This window comes from Lolium perenne, chromosome 7, assembly GCF_019359855.2.
Source record: "Lolium perenne isolate Kyuss_39 chromosome 7, Kyuss_2.0, whole genome shotgun sequence".
NCBI classification, from domain to species: Eukaryota; Viridiplantae; Streptophyta; class Magnoliopsida; order Poales; family Poaceae; genus Lolium; species Lolium perenne.
The window spans coordinates 199,709,394-199,728,359 of record NC_067250.2 but is presented as its reverse complement, the minus strand read 5'-3'; the positions used below and the strand labels follow the sequence as shown (position 1 = coordinate 199,728,359).

General features: G+C 44.0%; 3 protein-coding genes across 5 annotated transcripts; 1 reads left to right on the top strand and 2 right to left on the bottom strand.

Annotated features, from left to right (window-relative positions):
• Nucleotides 1-3,838: 3,838 nt before the first annotated feature.
• On the bottom strand, nucleotides 3,839-10,766 carry LOC127314526 (uncharacterized). Of its 3 annotated transcripts, XM_051345012.1 has the most exons (4): nucleotides 10,485-10,766; nucleotides 5,935-7,055; nucleotides 4,231-5,841; nucleotides 3,839-4,134 (listed from the first exon to the last, which is right to left on the bottom strand). In XM_051345012.1, exons 2-3 carry the CDS (start codon nucleotides 6,970-6,972, stop codon nucleotides 4,264-4,266), a joined length of 2,616 nt encoding a protein of 871 aa, XP_051200972.1. In that variant the 5' UTR covers nucleotides 6,973-7,055; nucleotides 10,485-10,766; the 3' UTR covers nucleotides 3,839-4,134; nucleotides 4,231-4,263. The 3 variants fall into 3 exon arrangements, with proteins under 3 accessions (XP_051200972.1, XP_051200970.1, XP_051200971.1); XM_051345010.1 differs by having other exon boundaries at nucleotides 4,231-7,055; XM_051345011.1 differs by having other exon boundaries at nucleotides 4,235-7,055.
• Nucleotides 10,767-13,075: 2,309 nt separating this feature from the next.
• Nucleotides 13,076-15,767, bottom strand: LOC127314529 (methionine aminopeptidase 1B, chloroplastic). The gene is made up of 10 exons (XM_051345014.1): nucleotides 15,635-15,767; nucleotides 15,480-15,558; nucleotides 15,105-15,342; nucleotides 14,784-14,945; nucleotides 14,640-14,682; nucleotides 14,486-14,556; nucleotides 14,328-14,407; nucleotides 13,799-13,893; nucleotides 13,620-13,667; nucleotides 13,076-13,519 (listed from the first exon to the last, which is right to left on the bottom strand). Exons 1-10 carry the CDS (start codon nucleotides 15,693-15,695, stop codon nucleotides 13,374-13,376), a joined length of 1,023 nt encoding a protein of 340 aa, XP_051200974.1. The 5' UTR covers nucleotides 15,696-15,767; the 3' UTR covers nucleotides 13,076-13,373.
• A 72-nt stretch (nucleotides 15,768-15,839) lies between these two features.
• On the top strand, nucleotides 15,840-18,117 carry LOC127314528 (oxygen-dependent coproporphyrinogen-III oxidase, chloroplastic). The gene is made up of 8 exons (XM_051345013.1): nucleotides 15,840-16,226; nucleotides 16,403-16,478; nucleotides 16,561-16,655; nucleotides 16,790-16,873; nucleotides 17,068-17,155; nucleotides 17,263-17,387; nucleotides 17,471-17,569; nucleotides 17,836-18,117. Exons 1-8 carry the CDS (start codon nucleotides 15,840-15,842, stop codon nucleotides 17,902-17,904), a joined length of 1,023 nt encoding a protein of 340 aa, XP_051200973.1. The 3' UTR covers nucleotides 17,905-18,117.
• Nucleotides 18,118-18,966: the final 849 nt, after the last annotated feature.

Sequence of the window (18,966 nt, the reverse complement as noted above, 5' to 3'; positions counted from 1 at the left end):
GTGTTCGAGAAAAAAAAAAAGCTTGAAACTCTCGCTACTGGAAAAGGATAAGAACAGAGAAGACAGGAGATAGCAGAAGATAATTAACCCGATGCTAATGTAAAAAATGGCGGAAGCAGATCTGCGTACCCGCCATGTGCTAGTGCTGTCTATCCAAAGTCCAAACCTGTAAATACTTCTCGTGAAATCAATCGACAATAAACCTACAATGAGCATACAATAACTAAGCATAGGCACTATGAGACTGACCTATCAATCAAGAAGATGAAATAGCTATTATCCAACTTCATAATACCTCAAAGTTAGTACAAAAAAATATACAACATATTCAATTAGGACCTAGCCTAGCAACATCAGAACTCATGGAAAACAAATAAAATAACACTTGGATACTCAACGGTTGAGAAGAACACCAAATATAACTTGTGTAATGACAGGGAAGATATAAAGACATATCCAGTTGCACAATACAAACATAAGTTCTTGATGGCATACATTTCAAGATGGGCTTGCAAACATTCCAAGGCTAATTTTACATAAAGTGGAAGTTCTGAGCGAAAATTTCCTCTTCTAGTTTCTTTTTCTTTTCAAAATCCAATATGTTCATTAAGTGAAGCAACAGCTCCGTGACAAGGGAAGACTCTTGAAAAACTGCAACAACCAATAGGTAAAGAAAGACCAAATGGATAATGAGAACACTGAAAAGATCTATTATTCATGCAAGCAAACAGATTTATAATTAAGCACCCAGTTTCCACACACATCATCCTGGGTTCATGTGAAAATGAAAGTTGATTAGATGAAACTGGACGTGGGAAATAGATTTTTACTGACCAAGGAAAAGTAGGCCATCCCTTTTTAACCCAAGTACAAGTTCACTGTAAACTCATACTCATGAGACATTTATTTTGGATCACAGAGACCATAATGGTGGTGGAAGCTCAAAGGCGCCAAAATTGCAAGAACGGAAGTGGTGGAAGCTCAAAAGGGAAGCGCAACCGACCTTTAGGAAGAGGATGATCACAGCAGGATCATGGGAAGGAGGAGGTGCGGATAGCATGTGGGTGAAGATGGAAACTTGCATTCAGAAGATAGCTAGGGGTGACAAAGGGGTAAGAAGCATGAAGCTAAGGACACGTGGTGGTGGAATGAGGATGTCCAAAGGTTTATCAAGGTGAAGGAGTGCTACAAGAGTTGGCCCCATGATAGAAGCACACCTAAAATGGTGAAGTACACTGAGGCCAAGAAGAAATGAAGAATACAAAGTGATGGATGAGGTGGCAAAAGATATAAAAGGAGATATTCCTTGGTGTATGCTCTTTGCTGATGATTTTGGTGCTAGTAGATGAAACCATGGTCAGTGTAAATAGGAAGTTAGAACTGTTGGAATCCAAGGGGTTTAGAGTTAGTAGGACTAAGACTGAGTACATGAGATACGACTTTAGTAGCGTTGGGTGCGAAGACAAAGAGGTTAGTTCAGAAGGTCAAATAGTGTCTAAGAGGAAAACCTTCCGATACTTGGGATCAATGCTGATATCAACGAGGATGTTTGCCACAGGATCAAGGCATGGTGGATTAAGTGGTGGCAAGCATCTAGCTTCCTATACGACAAGTTCCTACAAAAAGCTAAAAGTTAATTTTATAGGATGACAATCAGACCAGCAATGCTATATGGACTAGAATGTTGACCCACTAAAAGACATCACATCCAACAAATGAGTGCTGCAGAGATGCACACGTTGCAATGGATGTGTTGCCATACAAGAAATGACTAAATTAGGAACAATGTAATACATGATAGGATAGGGGTCACACCAATCGACGAGAAGCTAGTCCAACATCGACTAAGGTGGTTTGGGCATGTCGACCAGTTAATAGTGGTATTCTAAAGAGTATGGAAATACTAGGAAGGGCAAAGGACAACCAAAGTTGACATGGGCAAAAACGGTAAAAAGAGAATTGAGGGATTAGAATCTACATAGAGATTTGGCACTTGATAGGACTACATGGAAATCAACAATCCATGTGCTAGAATCTTTGTTTACTCATTCCTTGTTTACTTTTCTCTCTCCTCATTTTGGTTTTTGTTGGGTTTCATATCTAAACTACCCAACTTGCTTGAAAAAAAGACTTTGATGTACACTCAGATCAATTAAAAAATAGCTTAGTACTTCCTCCGTTCCATATTAGTTGTCACAGATTTGGATGTATCTACACATGTATGTAGATACATCCAAATCTGCGACAACTAATATGGAACGAAGTGGGTATCAAACAACAAAATTATGTAGAATCAGTTAATAGAAAAGTTTTTGAGGAATTCCATGAATCTGAGTGACCCCATTGACGCGTTCCACCTTCCTTTATCAAACCAAGCTTTTGAGGAATTCCATGAATTTAACCACCTCATCGAACAAACAAGGTCTGCTCGGAATGCGGACGGTAATGACATTTGGTCTTATAGCTAGGGCAATCATTTCTCTGCCAGCAAGTTTTACAAATTGAACTTTGAGCACATTCAAGATCCAATTTTCTCTCCTTGGATCTGGAAATCTAAATGCACACCAAAGATAAAATCTTTCGTCTGGCTCCTTGCCAATGACCGACTAAACACGAAGGATATGCGCATAAGGAAAAGCTACACTTTCGAAGACAATGGTATATGTCAAATTTGTGAGAACAGATTGTTGGAAACCATGGACCATTTTTCTGGAGCTGTACTTTCAATAGGCAATGTTGGGAAAAAATTAACATCATGATCAATGACAGCCTTGAATTCCCCCAGATGATTACAGCAGCTAGATGCAACTTTGGAAAACCTTTCTTCTTTGAAGTTTTTGCCACAACTTGCTGGAATATTTGTGGTCTTATCTTTGATAATGAAGCACCTTCTCGTAGAGCTTGGACCTTTTCTTTCAAAAGGGACCTCTTCCTCCTTTCTTACAGAATGAAGGATGATCTCAAATCCCCCCTTTTAGCCTGGCTAGACGCTTTGTAGTTCCTTTGGGCTATGCCCTGGGCTAAGCCCTTTTGTACATTCCTTCCCTCTATCTTGTACATATTGTTCTTTTTTTAATAAAATTTACTGTCGGGGCCTCCCCTACATTTTTCAGCTCAAAAAGTTAACAGAAAAGTATACAAATACTCCCTCCATTTTAAAATAAGTGTCACAACTTTTTCTAGATAAACTAGAAAAAGTTGCAACATTTATTTTAGAACGGAGGTAGTACCACAGAACTTTTCTACCTTTCTGGTTCGTATCTAAACTTGAAGGATGTTTTTGTACATGCCACTCCTAAACCTTGAAATATATGGCTGCCATGCTGCAATTGAGTTGGAGTACCATAGTCGTTTCACAAGGAAATGTAACACCACTGGAGGTGGCACACAAAAATAAAAAAAAAGTGTTTGCAGTGGCATTTTAAAATAACACCACTGGAGGTAAGCAATAGCTGCAATGGCATATAAAATAATTTAGGATTTGCAGTGGCACTACAAAATTTACATACACTGGATGACTATACAATTGGCTTATAATCTCAAGAAAGCAAAACATACCTCATCATCTTTAAAGAGTTTTACTCGACGAGCATATAAGCTCTACTTGTTAGCCCTGCTCTGGATTTCTTTTCGAAATCCTGCTCTAGAAAGTTCACAGTAATCCTTGAAGCAGTATAACTGAAAGCATAAAGGAATTTTTTGAAGAGGCATTCGTAAACATTACAGTTAAGAACATATACCTTTCTTTATCAACGGTTGGACAGAACACAGCTTTTGCATTTTCTCAAGAAAAAACAACTGGATGGAACACGGCTAACTTTCTGAGTGTAACCATATGTTGAAATAAATGCCACTGTCTCCTGTTTCTTTTCAAGCATATTTCAGTTACAGAATTGCATGCAGAAGGAGTACTGTAAAACAAGCCCACTTTCTGAGCGTAACTCAACGATGCAGAACATAGTTCTAAGGTAAGACAAAGCATAAAGAAACCTTCAGATTACTTGGCATCAAGCAGCAATATAGCATAGCAACCTAATAACCTAACTAGCTAAGTACCTAACTCGCCTACTTGACACTAGGTACAACCAACAACAAAAACAAGCATCTCAGTGCTGCAGCTTTGTCAACAGTGTACTGCAAAAACAAGAAGCCACAGTTAGTAAGAGGTAAAGATCAGTAAATATAATCAAAGTATCAAACTAAGTTTATGATACAAATGAAAAGTCATACCTACATTTTGATAACCAAAATCCACTATTAACGTCATCCTTGTGTAGCAGCACTATCCAGACCCTGTTTGGTCTTACCAACTGGCATTTCACACTTCAGAGAGTTTCCAGTAGACGAAACATTGCCTCCAATATTACCTTTCTGAGTGCTAAAAACGTTCCTGCCAAGGTCTACAGGCGAAGATGCTTCTTCCAAGTTAGAAGGCAGAGATGCAGGATCCAGCTCAAGGGCACCATTAGGGATATGCTGCCTATCAGCTCCTGACAACCTATGAAAAGGAATGTTGTGTGAAAACCTTAGTTTGTCACCACCAGGAATCAAATATGGTTCTTCCTTGTCCGGTCGCACAAAAAGGCTGACAAAACCCTTAACCTTCATTAATGGAGTGACATATATGCCAGTACCCACAGTGAAGTCTGATTTTATTTCTACAATGTCATAACTGCAGTGCTTATGATCACTAGAATCTGAACTCCAGTTAAACTCGCATCCCTTAAGGAGGGCCCATACATCGCCTTTCACAGGATGAATCTCATAGCTATTTCTCTTCCTTCCCTTTGTCCAAGCAACTACATGGGAAAACATGTTTCTATCTTCTGTAAAGGTCGTTTTCCCAATTCTGAAACTACCACAAGCAACAGGCAGCTCCTTAGAAGACCATGCCTTCTCAGCATCATTCACAGGGTCAAACTCTAACCAGCTGAATGACAGCATGAAGTTTGGAGAGTAAACCTGCTTAATTCGAGCATAGTACCTTGGCATGGAATCATTGTCATCATAAACTGCCCATATTTGATCAGCTTTGAATTGATCTGCACGCCTATTTTCCTCAAAGTCATAAAACTCTGGATCTGGATATGAGACACCACCATTGGCATCGCCCACAGATCTGACACTGCCATTCCTTTCAGAGTTAGGCATTTCCTCTTTCTTACTTGCTCCTTGTTTCTCATTATCATACAAGCCATTGACCACCTCCCCACTTTTATTTGGAGTCTTCTTTGTAACTGGAATACTACGTCTTTGTGTGTTGTGAACGTTGCCGTCTTCATTTATCGACCCACCAGTTCTGTCAGCATTACATGAAGAGTACCCTTTCCTGATCCTCTTCGCCACAGGAGAATCATGAAGATTATCAATGCCTTCTCTGCAACCACCACTTCCATCCTCATTACTGATATTTTCCTGTTGGCTTGATCTCTTAGGATTCTGCCCTGTTTTGACTGCACCGGCCACATTACGGACACATTCCATAGACTGGTCCTTTTTTCCATGCATTGAGACTGGATATCTGGATTCTGTAGCTACCTCCCTTGCCCTTTTTCCCATGTTTGCAGGTGAAACTTTATCAGAACTCGCAAGTGGTGACTCAGTTCTGATTGAATCATTTTCCTCATTAGGTGCTGCTCTTGGTGACTTCATGCTATTGCATGACCTGGCATTAGCTCTGACATTATTGTCTGCTGTCCCCTTGCTGTTAGGATTACCTGCACCCTGGGAACTCACAGTATTATCCAACCCTGCATTAAAAGTGGGTTTCTGTGACTGATCTTGCTGATTCACAATAGGAGTTTGCTGACCAGGAACATGCTGAGACTGTATTCCTTTTTTCTGCATGTTTATAGGTGAAAGTTTATCAGAATACACAAACAGCGATTCAGCTCTACCTGCACCATTTTCTTCTTTGAATGATGCTCTTGGTACCTTCGTGCTATTGCATATCCCAGCCTTAGCTGGGAGATTACTATATGTGGCTCCTTTTTTGTTAGGATCGCCTGAAGCCTCGGAGCTGATAACATTCTCTGATCCTGTACTAGGTGGAAATCTATGAGACTGCCGTTGTTGGTCAGCAGTAGGAGTTTGGTGATTAGGAACATTCTTGGATTGCTGGTGAGTGGGATGAGTTGGATGGCCGGTAATAGGATTTTGCCAACCAGGAAAACTCTGATTTTGCTGGTGAGGATTATGTTGCTGGTTACTGGCATCAGCTTGCTGACTAGGAGGGAACTTTTGTGGTTGCGTCCCAAATCCACTCGATGGATATTCTGCGTCTACTTGGGCAGGAACAGATTTCTTGGACAAATCAAAGGCAAGAAATCTCCTTGAACAGATCTGACAGAGGACAAATTTCATAAGAAAACTACATGGATACTGGTATTTTTTCCCACAAGTCAGGCAAATTGTCCAGAAACTAGGAAATTCAGCTGACTTTCCAGCCTGTTGCTGTGGAGTCTTCTTGATATCTGGAACACAAGAGTTCTCCTTGTTGTCCCTCTTATGAGCAGGATCAGTTTTCTTTGATGCTCGTCCCCGCTTCTTTGGCACAGGGATGGAAGTTGCAAAAACTGGTTTCCTTTTATTGTCATGGGAATGACGCTTTACTTGGTCTGTCAATGTCATGTGAGCTTCACCAATTAACTTAAAAGCAGCTTCAGCACCAGCAAATTTGTTCTTATCAGGATGAAGTAAAAGAGCAAGTTTACGGTACTGTTTCTTAAGCACCATGTCATCTGCAGTTGGTTCTACTTGAAGAATTCCATACCAGTCTGTCTCCCCATTGATCTTAACAGAAGCAGAGCAATGAACTTCACAAACGGCAAGCATTTGAGAAATATTTTCAAGGCCAGGAAAAAGCCGGTGAGCCTTGAGAACCATCTTTTTGGCACCAGGAAAGTCCGCTTCTTGCAGCCTTCTTTCAGCGACATCCTTGGCTCTTGAAGCTTCTTCCTTGTTGCATTCCATTATGATGAACTGAGGAAGAGCAATAGGCTGACGGTCTTGTTGAGCTCTAAGCAAGAATACTATATTTTCTCTTCATCACAATCCTGCAAAAGAATGACAAGATAGCGCAATTTGTTACAACAATATCATTAGGAAATGGAAGTTCTATTATGTGCAAGTGTGCAAGAATCGTTACTAACTTCAAAACTTGGCAAGCTCGAGGTGAGAGAAAAACAAAGTAACATAAAATATCTGGAGGATTGTTGTATAACTACACATCAGAGTGAAGTGCGCCATAGGTCTATAAACTCGATTGGCATGTCATTGGGTCCTTAAACTTGTATAAGTATGCCTCTGAATATATACAAGTTTAAGGACCATTACTTGAGGATTGGACCCAATAAAATCATGCTTAATTAGCAATGAATGATCATGTGGCACTCTGAATATATTTAGGCTAGGCTCAACTAGTATCAAATGTGGAGCTAGTAAATGTCAAAAGGCGCAACACCCAATTTTCTGTTTCCTATTAAGACCATTACATTGTTTGTCCATGTTAAGTGTTTTCTTCTCAAGTTCTCAAAATATACTACTCCCTCCGGTTCAAAATAATTGCCCAAAAGTGGATGTATCTACACAAAAACATGTCTAGATACATCCATTTTTGGGCAATTATTTTGAACCGGAGGGAGTAGTATAAAAATTCTGTGAAGGGAACACCAACTGAAATGCCGGAAAAGTACATGGCATGCATCTTTCCTTTACGCTCTTCTCGCCCAAAGCAACATGAACTGTGATAAGTTCCATCCATGATTGAGCCAAACCACTACAGCGCCCAACATATATGCTCAAAAGGTATATGCCGGAAAACAAAACTTGATGGCACGCCCACTCAAAGCAGCATGGTTAGTTATCTGCAGTCAGTTGTTACCCTCTTAATCTAGCCTAGTGATCTAGATGTGCAAATAAAAAAGGATGGTGACATACATGACGCACTTGGACATGTTAAGTGACCAAGAGCATATTTTGCTCTTTAACTTACCTCCTCTAGTGCCACGATATCAGTCCCTTCTCATATCTATACCTAATAATAAAGGGAGGATTGTTTCCTTGGTCCAACATTTTTCTGGACAAATCTACCCTCCCACCAAATTACATAATGCTGCAAATTACCAATCGTCAAAATCGTTTCAGTCTACGTTTTGTTTCTGGTGACGGGCTTTCCATGAGTCGCATAATAACAGACGGATGTAGCCACAAGTACGTCGGCCTCTCCTTTAAATATGGAGGCAATATCAATCCATATGGAGGCAATCTCGATCCAATCTTACGAAGGAAATTGAGCATACGTTCCGGACCGGCGACGGTAACGGCGACGAGTCAGCGATCTTGAGCCTGCAGTGGTTCGAGTCCGATCCACATCTCCAGCTGCGAAGGAAATTGAGCGTACTTTCCAGACCTGTAACGACGACGGCGACGAGTCGGCGAGCCAGAGCTTGAGCCTCGCTGGTTCAAGTCCGATCCGCATCTAATTGCGTGCACCTCGCTTCCGACGCCGTGCTCTTCACCATCAAGGTCACGAACCTGATCGGCCCCTCCGATCCGTGCTGACTACGACAGCTACTACGAGCAGCACGGTTGGTCGGAGATATCTTTGCCAAGCACCTCATCTACGTACTTTTTTTTGAAAATACCTCATCTACGTACTTTGTATCACGGGATGGTCGAAGTACATGGAGATCACGCCCAACCAGGCCTGTGCTCATGCTCGACTTGGACGACCGGACCTCGGTCGGGGTGCTCAAGAAGGACGGCTTGATGGGGACCCGTGACGGAAACGATCGATGAACTATTTCTAGGGAACTGGCGTGCAAAGCGTGCTCTCCCTCGGCGACCCTGATGACTCCGGCACTATCGTGCATGACCTGCAGATCTCCATCATGTTCACGGCATCACAAAAAGATCATTGTGTCAACCATGACATGCCACCGCCCCAGAACGCGCCGAGGTTGACGCGGATCATGTCCTCGCTACCCCGTCGTGCAGAAGAAAACCACGTACGGAAGAAAACCAACTTCGGTGGAGGATTGTTTCCCTCCTATACATTTTACCCTAAACAGGAAGAGACATGAACAACCCGCAGAGGAGAAGGAAAAAAAGAGATCAGAGCAAAGCACACCCTCCTGCTGTGGCCGTATAAAAGCAGCGAATCGCGAACGTATGCTGCTTCTATCGCCGCCGCCGTGAGAAACCGGAGAGCCAAGGGGATGCGATCGGCTGCATAGGTTTACGGCGTCACCGCCATCGCCACCACCGAGATGGAGTAACAGGTCGTGTCTGCAAGGCTGGCGATCGGCGTAATGGATCATTGTTACAGGGTGTCCTGGAACTCGCTGATTTACATGTACTCCCAGCAACGGGAAGGAGGTGCATAAACTCACCTGCGGCGGTGGAGTTGTTGGTGCACGCCATGCCGGTGCATGTGTCCAGTGCCTTCTGCTCATCTGGGTGTGCGAGTTTTGCACTGGAGTAGGCCAATGCGTGCTGTTCCAGGTAGGGTCCAGCGTGGCTCACTTGGAGAGGCGGACATGCGACTATGCGAGTCATGGATGCATGATAATCGACTTCAAAGCTGGAGTAGAGCTCGTTGCTACTGATGTGCTATGTTATACAGCTAGCGGAGATTGCAGTGCACATGCACATCAGCGTGGAGATAAGCTTCAAATTGTGTGCTTTCATGTTCTTGATCACTGATCAGCTCCACATTTTGGTCGTCACTTTTTGGGACTACGTCGTGACTGAATTAGCCGTGTCTTGTGTGCTTTCATGCTGGAGTGTACTTTAAAACAACAAGGCCAATGGGAAAGGGATCCACGCCTCCCTATACGTAGGATTGAGAGCAGATTAAAAGAGAAAATTGCACGAACAAAACTCTAGAAACGCAAGGTCGCCATCTTGGAAAATAACAAGCAGCAGAACGTCTAACATTGTTGACGGGAAATTTGTTTATTTTGGAGCCATGCGCTGGTGTAATTCTGGAGAACTAGGAGGTTAAGGCCAGGTGAAAGTCCTTTTTTTTGAGAGAGGTGAAAGTCCTTTAGGTTGGTGGGTTGTTTGGATTTCAAGTTTATAATTGTTTTGCTAAATAGTACATATGCTTAAAATTTGGTATGTCCGTAGCAACGCACGGGTATTGTGCTAGTATATAAAAAAAAACCCGATGAGAAACAATCTCTCTCCCCAAATCCACCGTCATCTTAACCACAAAAGGTCCACCAAAACAAAACAACGGCGCATGGCCCTCTATTCCTGATTCCTTTCCATTGCCCGCCCATTCCCTACAGGCATATCGACAGATCGGACCCAAAAAAGAACCACGCTCGCTGCCGATTCAGTCGCGGCATTTCGTCGAGCAGGTGACGGGCCTTCCAGGCGAGAACAGGTACGGGCGCACGGCACCCACAAGTCCAAAACAACAGACTCGCTAGAGAGGAAAAGGAGACGGCCGCGAAGGCGGGAACTGAGAAACGCACCGGCAAGTCGATGGGGGCGGATGAGGCGGTGGCCTGCAGGTCCTCGCCGCGCGCGGCAGTGGGCGTGGCTGGCGGCGGAGCAGTGGAGGAGACGGCGGTCGTGTTGATGCCGTGGGTCGTGGCTTCGCCTTGGCGTGCGGTCTGGGGACGAGGCTCCGATGGCGGCAGGCGCGTGCGGTTTTGGGGGAAGTTTCGAGAGGTGGAAAGCGGGAAGGTGCGCGCGGTTTCCTTCCTTCGCCGCTCCATTTTCAGGGATTTTGAGGAATTGGCGGCATCTTTCCTTTCTTCTCTGCTCCATTTTTTAGGGGGGTCTCTGTTTTTTTTTTGCTGTGTTTGGTTGCTTGCGCTGTTTTTGGGCTCTCTGAGCACTTGGCCCAGTGGAGCTTGGTTGGGTTGCTGTAGATTCTTGGGAATGATTTTCTTTTTCATCTGGTTCTCACATTGTCTTGCATTAGAGCAGAAGCATGCAGCATGAATCCCAAATCCTCAAAAAAAAATTGCAGCATTAACCCCTGGGGAAAAAAGCACAAGCATGATCGCCGTGTTTGGTTGCATTCGTGTGCTCTTGGGCCTATTCCTCGATCTCTGGTGGTTATTTCTCCTATTAGGCCTTGTTCACCATGCGGGGATTAGGGTGTATTCTAAGTATCATTTCTAGTGTTTTGAGTGAAAACACCTCCTTCATCCAATCCTCTCAAACAATCTTTGATCCTAATTTCCTAGAAACCGCAAAAAAACGACTGAGCTATCGAGAAGCGTGTGTGAGTTAGCGACCAAAACGCGAGGGCAATATATGCTCCAACCCCCTCAAAACCTCTGTGCCAAATGAAGCCCTAGGGGGGTGATGGTAGAAGTTATTCCCCATCAGGTAGTTATCAGGGGAAAACCTCTCCCCAATTTTGGTAGAGAAGCAAACACATGAGTTTCTAACATACTTACAAAAAATTAGCTCAATGGTATGTTTGTCTGCCTAAACAATTTGTCTCCCAAAATTGCTCTTTGCTGAAACTGCAGCAGTTCAAACTGACCAAACCGCTCTCAAACCGATTCTCTAGTGACCCAAATCTCAAACAAGCTAATTACATTGAAGTACTCAACAAGCTCCTCAAGCTTGGAACCAATCCAACCATGTTTAAGCCTCCAAACACAAGTTTGAAGATAGACCGATCAGATCTCGAAAATCTAGACAGTAATCACCTCACATTCTTCTTCTTCCTCTCTTCTCACTTGTTGTGGGTGTTCTGGTGTGTTCCCTCACCATCTCGCAGCAACAGCCACATTATGTCTTGCTCTTTCTTGCTCACACACACATTCACCAAGGGTGGTAAGGGTTTTCTCCTTTCTGCCTCTAAAGGGGGCATTCTTGCTCACACACACATTCACCAAGGGTGGTAAGGGTTTTCTCCTTTCTGCCTCTAAAGGGGGCAGTTAGACCGTTAGATGCGAACGTCGATCAACGATTGATACGCGTTGAATTTTTTGGGCTGATGTTGGCTGCCAGCACACCTTAATGTGGAGGAACATGGCCCAATATCATGAAATGCATATCAATGGTAACATATTGTGTGCGTGAATGGATCATGTTCATTTTTTTAAAATGAAGGCAAAAGCTTTGCCTTATCCATTAATTAAAAATAATGTGCCTAGATTAATTAGCGGAAAACTGAGTGAATCCATGCAACAACACCATAGGACAATGCCCACTCTTGCCACAAGGCCAAACCCACTCAAGACTCAAGAAACAACACTTCACAAAGTCAAGATGGCCTCCCACCATTGTCAGAGAGAAGACATCGTAACCGCTACGGGAGGAGTAGCCACGGGCCACTCCGAGGTAGATGAAGAAGTCAACCTTCTAAGGGGGTGCGCCAAAATGACGGTAACAACCAGCGTCAAGGGCAGCCTCATCATCCATACGACACAAGGTTGACGCTCTCAACAATGACAAGCTTATGCGGCCGCCTCCCTGACATCCACCCACTACGCTACGCCTAGCATACCGCCAACACCACCTTCCGGGAATGTTGTCCTAGCATACCTCCGCTCGGGCGCAAGCCGCAACGCCGCACGACTCAGCCGCCTGCAACACAAACTGCATAGGGCACACCACACATAGACCACGGCTGCCGCACCTCATAAGGGATACATCAAGGTGATCCATTGACAATTTGACACCTTTACTTGTTCTTGTTATGTGCCGAGGGATTCTCTTGTTTGTTGAGTAAAGTTGAGAAAGATGGAATATTGCAAGGCAAGGCATCCAAGTTTGTCAGCCGGCTCAAGTATTAACCATGGATGCTCTTAAAAGTTTCTGAAGAGAGTACAACTCACCCGTGAAAATGTAATTCCTCTGATTCATATTACTTGACACTAATATAGATGTATCTAGACACATTTTAATTGTAGATACATTTATTTTAGTGGCAATCAATATGGATCGGAGGGAGTACTACACTTATATGAAATGGCAGACCGCGTACACCACAATGGGATCGCAACCGGGTGCTTGTAGTAACGCAAATTGATGCTGAAGCTTGCAACATGTATTTAGGCACGTTCATGTATTTGCAAAGATAGAATGCGGCAAAGGATTCAAGGACAAAATGAAAGCTTTCATCCAAAAGCGGCAAGGATACCTTGATCAAGGCTTGCACTCTGACATTTCTTGCTTTGAACTAATGAAGGATGTTTGTAACCATATTACCCCGAGGATTGGTACGTAGGTTCTTGTGGGCTCAGAAGGGTGAGGAGAGGAAAATACATTGGATAAGCTGGGATAAGATGTTTAGGCCAACGAAAGAAGGCGTGTTGGGCTTCAGAGAGCTTTGCAAATTCAATCTTGCTATGCTTTCTCGTCAAGTGACGTATATGCGCCATTCAAATATCCTTTTAACACTTGGTGAGAACCTCTGCGCCGTCAACCGTGACCAGCACCGTATGCTCGAATTGCGCGTTGAGGCTGCCGTCCACCGTGATGGCGGTCCAGCCGTCGCCCCACACTTCACACTGCGTGCTCCCCATGGACAGTGTAGGCTCTGCAAGATGAACAATCACAAACCAAACCGCCAGTCAGCTACGCTATTATCTTCAAAGAAGACCAAGAGACAGGACAAAGTGTCGAGCATGGCAGCGTACCGATTGTGAATGTCTGGCCTGCAACCATGAATCCTGGCTCGTAATCATCTGTTTAGAAAACGCGTGTTTGGTTGCAGTTTGTGAGGATTAGAGCATCACTGAAGATTTCTTGTTTCTCCCTACCGATGTCTTTATCTAGTCCATGATCACCGTCAGTGAAAACAGTTCAGGTTACTTACAAGTGTGCCATATGATGGGTTCTGAATGGAAGATCGTCCCAACTCCATGCCCCACAAAGGGATCCACGCTGTAGCCGTACTTGTTGACATGCTCACTGAAAGCCAAAATAATCACCAACAAGACAATTACAGGGCACTGATGACTCAGTTGCTTATATTCGACTTACAGTAGTAGCACAGTCTGAAAAAAGCAATGCTACCATTGTCTGATAAACAGTGAATCTAGACACTTTCTGAAGATGCACACGCTTAAGAAATGGAATTTCTCGCGACACCATTGGATAAGATAATCTTTTCTACTGAAAAACATACATGCTGATAAGTTTGCTCTCTTTAAAAACATCGAGACCCTGAGATATGAAAAACGATGTGCGCGGTTCCTCAAAAAAAGAAAAACAATGTGCGCGCACATAACGGTATATCTGTAACTGAAAGTAAAACAAAAAGCAACTGATTTATATGGAAATTACCGAAAGCATTAGGAAATTCACACTATCGTGATTTTGTCCAAGGTCTGAGGGATCAACACCTTATTCTCTCTCCAATTGTCTTGAAGCTAGCACCATGTTTGCAGGCTGATATGCCCCTCAGCATACACTCCTCAGTGACCTATTACATCAGACAAGTTGTTCAGTCACTATTTGAAACTTGTGGTTGGAGGTATCCAAAAGAATCAGCAAGTCAGACCTTCACAAGCTGCTTAGTAGGTTCATCGACCTCTCCACAGAAATATGTTCTTGAGGTGTCACCATGGTGGCATGGTATCCCTGGAGCAATACGTCACAGTACACCTCAAAAAATGCGGATAGCCATATTACTCATACAAAAATAGTAGGACGTACATTCAAGTAGACAGTAACATCAATGTTGATGATGTCCCCATCCTGCAAAATCAGTAGAAAACAGCAAGCATTGTTTTTTCAGGACAATGGGACTGCTAGAAAATGGACAACGAAATGAAGAAGAAAGGATCGCGATGCTCGACCCTCAGCTCGCGCGAATCAGGAATTCCATGGCAGATGCACTCATTCACTGACGTGCAGACACTCTTTGGGAACCCACCATATCCAAGGGGAGACGGGTAAGCACCGGCGTCGATGATCATGCGATGAACTGCCCTATCGATTTCATCCGTCGTCATGGAGGGCTGATGGAACACAGAGATATCATAATTTGCTATTAGCTGATATCAGTAATCCATGACAAAACATGAAAGAAAACTAAGGGCATGTAAGATAAGAAAGTAAACACAGAAATGCCACAAAGTTTGCCAAGAGAAGGAATTCTGCCTTTGTGAAATGCTTACTTTCACCAATGTTCCTGCATACTGAAGAACCCGGGCAGCGAGCTTACATGCGGCTCTCATACGGACAATGCTCTCACTGTCATGCATTTGCCGGTCAGGATTAACATCTGGTAGTTGATCGGTACCATCATAAGGTGGTCGGGGGATGTGATCGGGCACCTTGAGGCGCGGACTGACCGTGCCGCGCCTTAGTGGTTCCCTTCCCTTTACTTGTTCAGAACCATGGATCTCTGCAGCCCTTCAATGCAACAGTTACCAAGTGTGTTCATGATTCATGGGGCAAATGAAATGGAAAGAAACGATTCTGCGAACAAGATTCATGATTCATGGCAGTATGGCACCAAGGAAGAGCATAGATTGGAGTAGATTGTATACCTGCAGATCGCCCTTCTGCTGGTCTCCCCTGAGCTGTAGGATTTTCCTGGTGCTACCGCGTGGAAATTATGGAGAGTACCTGATAAGATGTTTGCGATCAGATTGGGATTTATGGGATGGGAAGTATGAGATTCCTGACGAGAGCGCCCTCGGACCTGAACGCCGGCAGGGGGAGGAGGGGAACAGCGGCGGCGGAGATGACGCGAGGAGCTCCATCGCCGGGACACCCGTAGCCGTCGACGCAAAGGGGAGTAGCCAATCGCGGCAAGGTGGTCGGAGATAAGACGAGGACACGTGGAAGGAGCGTACTGGCTGGCGGGCTCCCGTTAAAATCTCGCTCTCACACCGCCGCAGTGTGTCATGGAGAAGGAGACGCCGCAGACCGCGCCGCCGCCGACCTTCCTCCGCGGGGAGGAGGCTTCGTCGTCGTCAGCGCGCGCGCGGTTCGAGCGCTTGATCCGGCGGGTGCAAGCGGAGGTGTGCGCGGCGCTCGAGGCGGTTGAGGAGGGCAGCGGCGGCGGCGTCGGCGATGGGGTGTTCCGGGAAGACGCGTGGACTCGCCCGGGCGGCGGCGGCGGCATCAGCCGCGTGCTGCAGGGTGGACGCGTGTTCGAGAAGGCCGCCGTGAACGTTTCCGTCGTCTACGGCGTCATGCCCCCCGAAGCGTACCGCGCGGCGAGGCCCGACGCGGCGGCGGGCGCGGAGAAGGCCGGCCCCGTGCCCTTCTTCGCCGCCGGAGTTAGCTCGGTGAGAGTCCGAGCCTCTGAGAGCATCCCACCGGCGCCGCGCCCAAAATTTGCAACGGCATGACCGGTTGCATGTTCCAACAGTCTTTTGGCCTCGCCCCACCATTTCTGCATTATAAATTACTACTAACATCACTAATTTTCTGTCAAATTCTTGTTTTGGCTTCTGGTTTCCAGGTTATCCATCCAAACAACCCCTTTGCTCCAACAATGCATTTCAATTACCGATATTTCGAGACAGAGGCATCACAAGGTACCACCTATGCTGAAAAGTGAAACAAGTGGAACTTGTGTCTAAGTTGAACTCAAGTAAAATTCGGAGATTATTCCTTCAGATACTCCTGGGGCACCCAGACAATGGTGGTTTGGAGGCGGTACGGACTTGACGCCATCCTACATCATCGAAGAGGATATCAAGCATTTTCATGGTGTATGTCAACATGTTCCTGTTCTTCTTGTGCCATTATTTTAGCAAACCTATAATCCAATGCTATTTGGCATTTCTTTGTTCTTGTCTGTCCTGTTTGTTCGGTAACTTGCTTAGGTTGTGTTGTGCGCTTTCAGGTTCAGAAAGAAGCATGCGATAAGTTTGATCCAACTTTTTACCCAAAATTCAAGAAATGGTGTGATGACTACTTTCATATCAAGGTCAGTTTGTTTAAATGTTCATTTGGTTCATTTTTCTGGGTGATTGGTCTGTACAATGCAAAAGTGGCTAACATGACCGGACAGCTGAAAAATGCTACTCCGTATTTTAGAGTCCTGCAATGCGTAGATTGTCCTGCACTGTCTCATGTTTTTCCAGAGAAATCAGGGAGATGATTACTTGTTTGTAACTACAGCATCGTGGTGAACGCCGTGGGGTGGGCGGAATATTCTTTGATGATCTTAGTGACCGTGATCAAGAAACGGTTCTTGATTTCGTTACAGGTATCACTGGATGCAACTCTGGATTTGACTCGTTTTATACCATGTCTCATTGCTTAATATATATTCAGCATTTCTATGCCTAAGGCACCTTTCTTCCCTGGCTGCAGAGTGCGCAGAGTCTGTAATTCCTGCATACATCCCCATCATAGAACGTCGGAGAGATACTCCATTTACAGAAAAACACAGGGCATGGCAGCAGCTACGGAGAGGTCGGTATGTGGAATTCAACCTTGTAAGTGCTTCCATGTAACCACAATCCTCATGCTTGTCAGTGTTAGCTTTATTCTGGCTTTAAATTTTTTGCTTATTGCGAAGGTCTATGATCGTGGCACCACATTTGGCCTGAAGACTGGAGGAAGGATCGAGAGTATCCTTGTTTCCCTTCCTCTGACCGCACGGTGGGAGTATGATCATGTAAGTTGATATGCTCAGTTACTGTTATCAAAGTTTGATAAACAGTATGGTTTTGAGTTCTTACAGTTTTAAGACGCTAAATATTTAAATCTTCTAGTCATTCATAAATTGAAGGCTTCCAATTTTGAATAGTTTGGAAATATTCATTTGAAACAGTAAGTGATAGACTCATAGCGTGTTAGGATGCATTTTTTTTATTGTGACAGGTAATTTTGTTACAGCATTAGAATTTTTGTCAAGTTTGCCCGCATGCCATTTGTTTGCAGAAACCGGAAGAAGGGACTGAAGAATGGAAACTTCTTGATACGTGCATCAATCCAAAGGAGTGGATCTGATTGGTTGGAAGTGCTTGTTCTTTATTTTTTTGTTTGCTAATACCTGACTTTATTTTGAAGTGTCTTCTATGCGTAGATTTTGCGTATTTGGTGTGATTTTCTGTAGTAAGCTTTAGAGTTTTTCAAGCTTGGTGAAATACGTGTTTGTGTAATTTGTCTAAACGAAAAATATTTATTCTTGTTTCTGAAAATAAAATCCATCTGTTCAAGTGAGGCCTTTACTGCTGCAACACAAGAAATCTGACAAGAGAACCATTTAAATATTGAACTTATCTTATTTCCTTTAGATTAGAACGTCGAGCACATTTACCTGGTGCATTGCCATAGCTGCAAGATTCCCTATATAGTTCTTTTAGCATGCACAGTAACAATGCTTTGAGCAAACAATTTAATATCGTTACAACTTACAAGCAATTACATGTTCTCTAATTTAACTGCCAATACACTTTCTAACACACTTCTCTAAAGAAATAGTATACCAGCATCACAGAGCACCTTCGAATGACTGCAATCTTTTCAGGATATTTTATTATTAATTGCTTCAAATAGAGAAAATAAATATTTCCCCTACCAACGTAGCGTTCCACTAATGTCTAATGCTATCCGAAGAATCCGACATCGGTAGTGGCTCATATTGGTTAGGTCGCCTCTTCCTCTCTTTTGGTTTTGGCAAATGATTTCCCTTTCATCCACCAGTAAATAGAAATATTCTGTTCATTAGGTTTGTTGTTTATGACTTTGCACAGTCACACTTCATTTACATAAACTTTATTACTCAATTAGGGTTACGCCATCCACCAACGTAAGAACCAAGATGGCAAACATGTCCTGATCTAGCTAGAACATGGGCAAAATAGTTTTGCTTCTCATGGACAAAAATGCAGGCTATGGAAGAGAAACTTCTCGTAAGTTGATGGCACTCCTGGCTGACCACCATACCCAGTGCGGTAGACTCAACCAGGTCCATTTAAGTTATGACCATCTTGTTGGTGTCTTCTTTGATCTACTGCTACCAATTGGGATTTCCTCAGAGAAAAAACATTTTCTTTCGCAAGTTGGTGA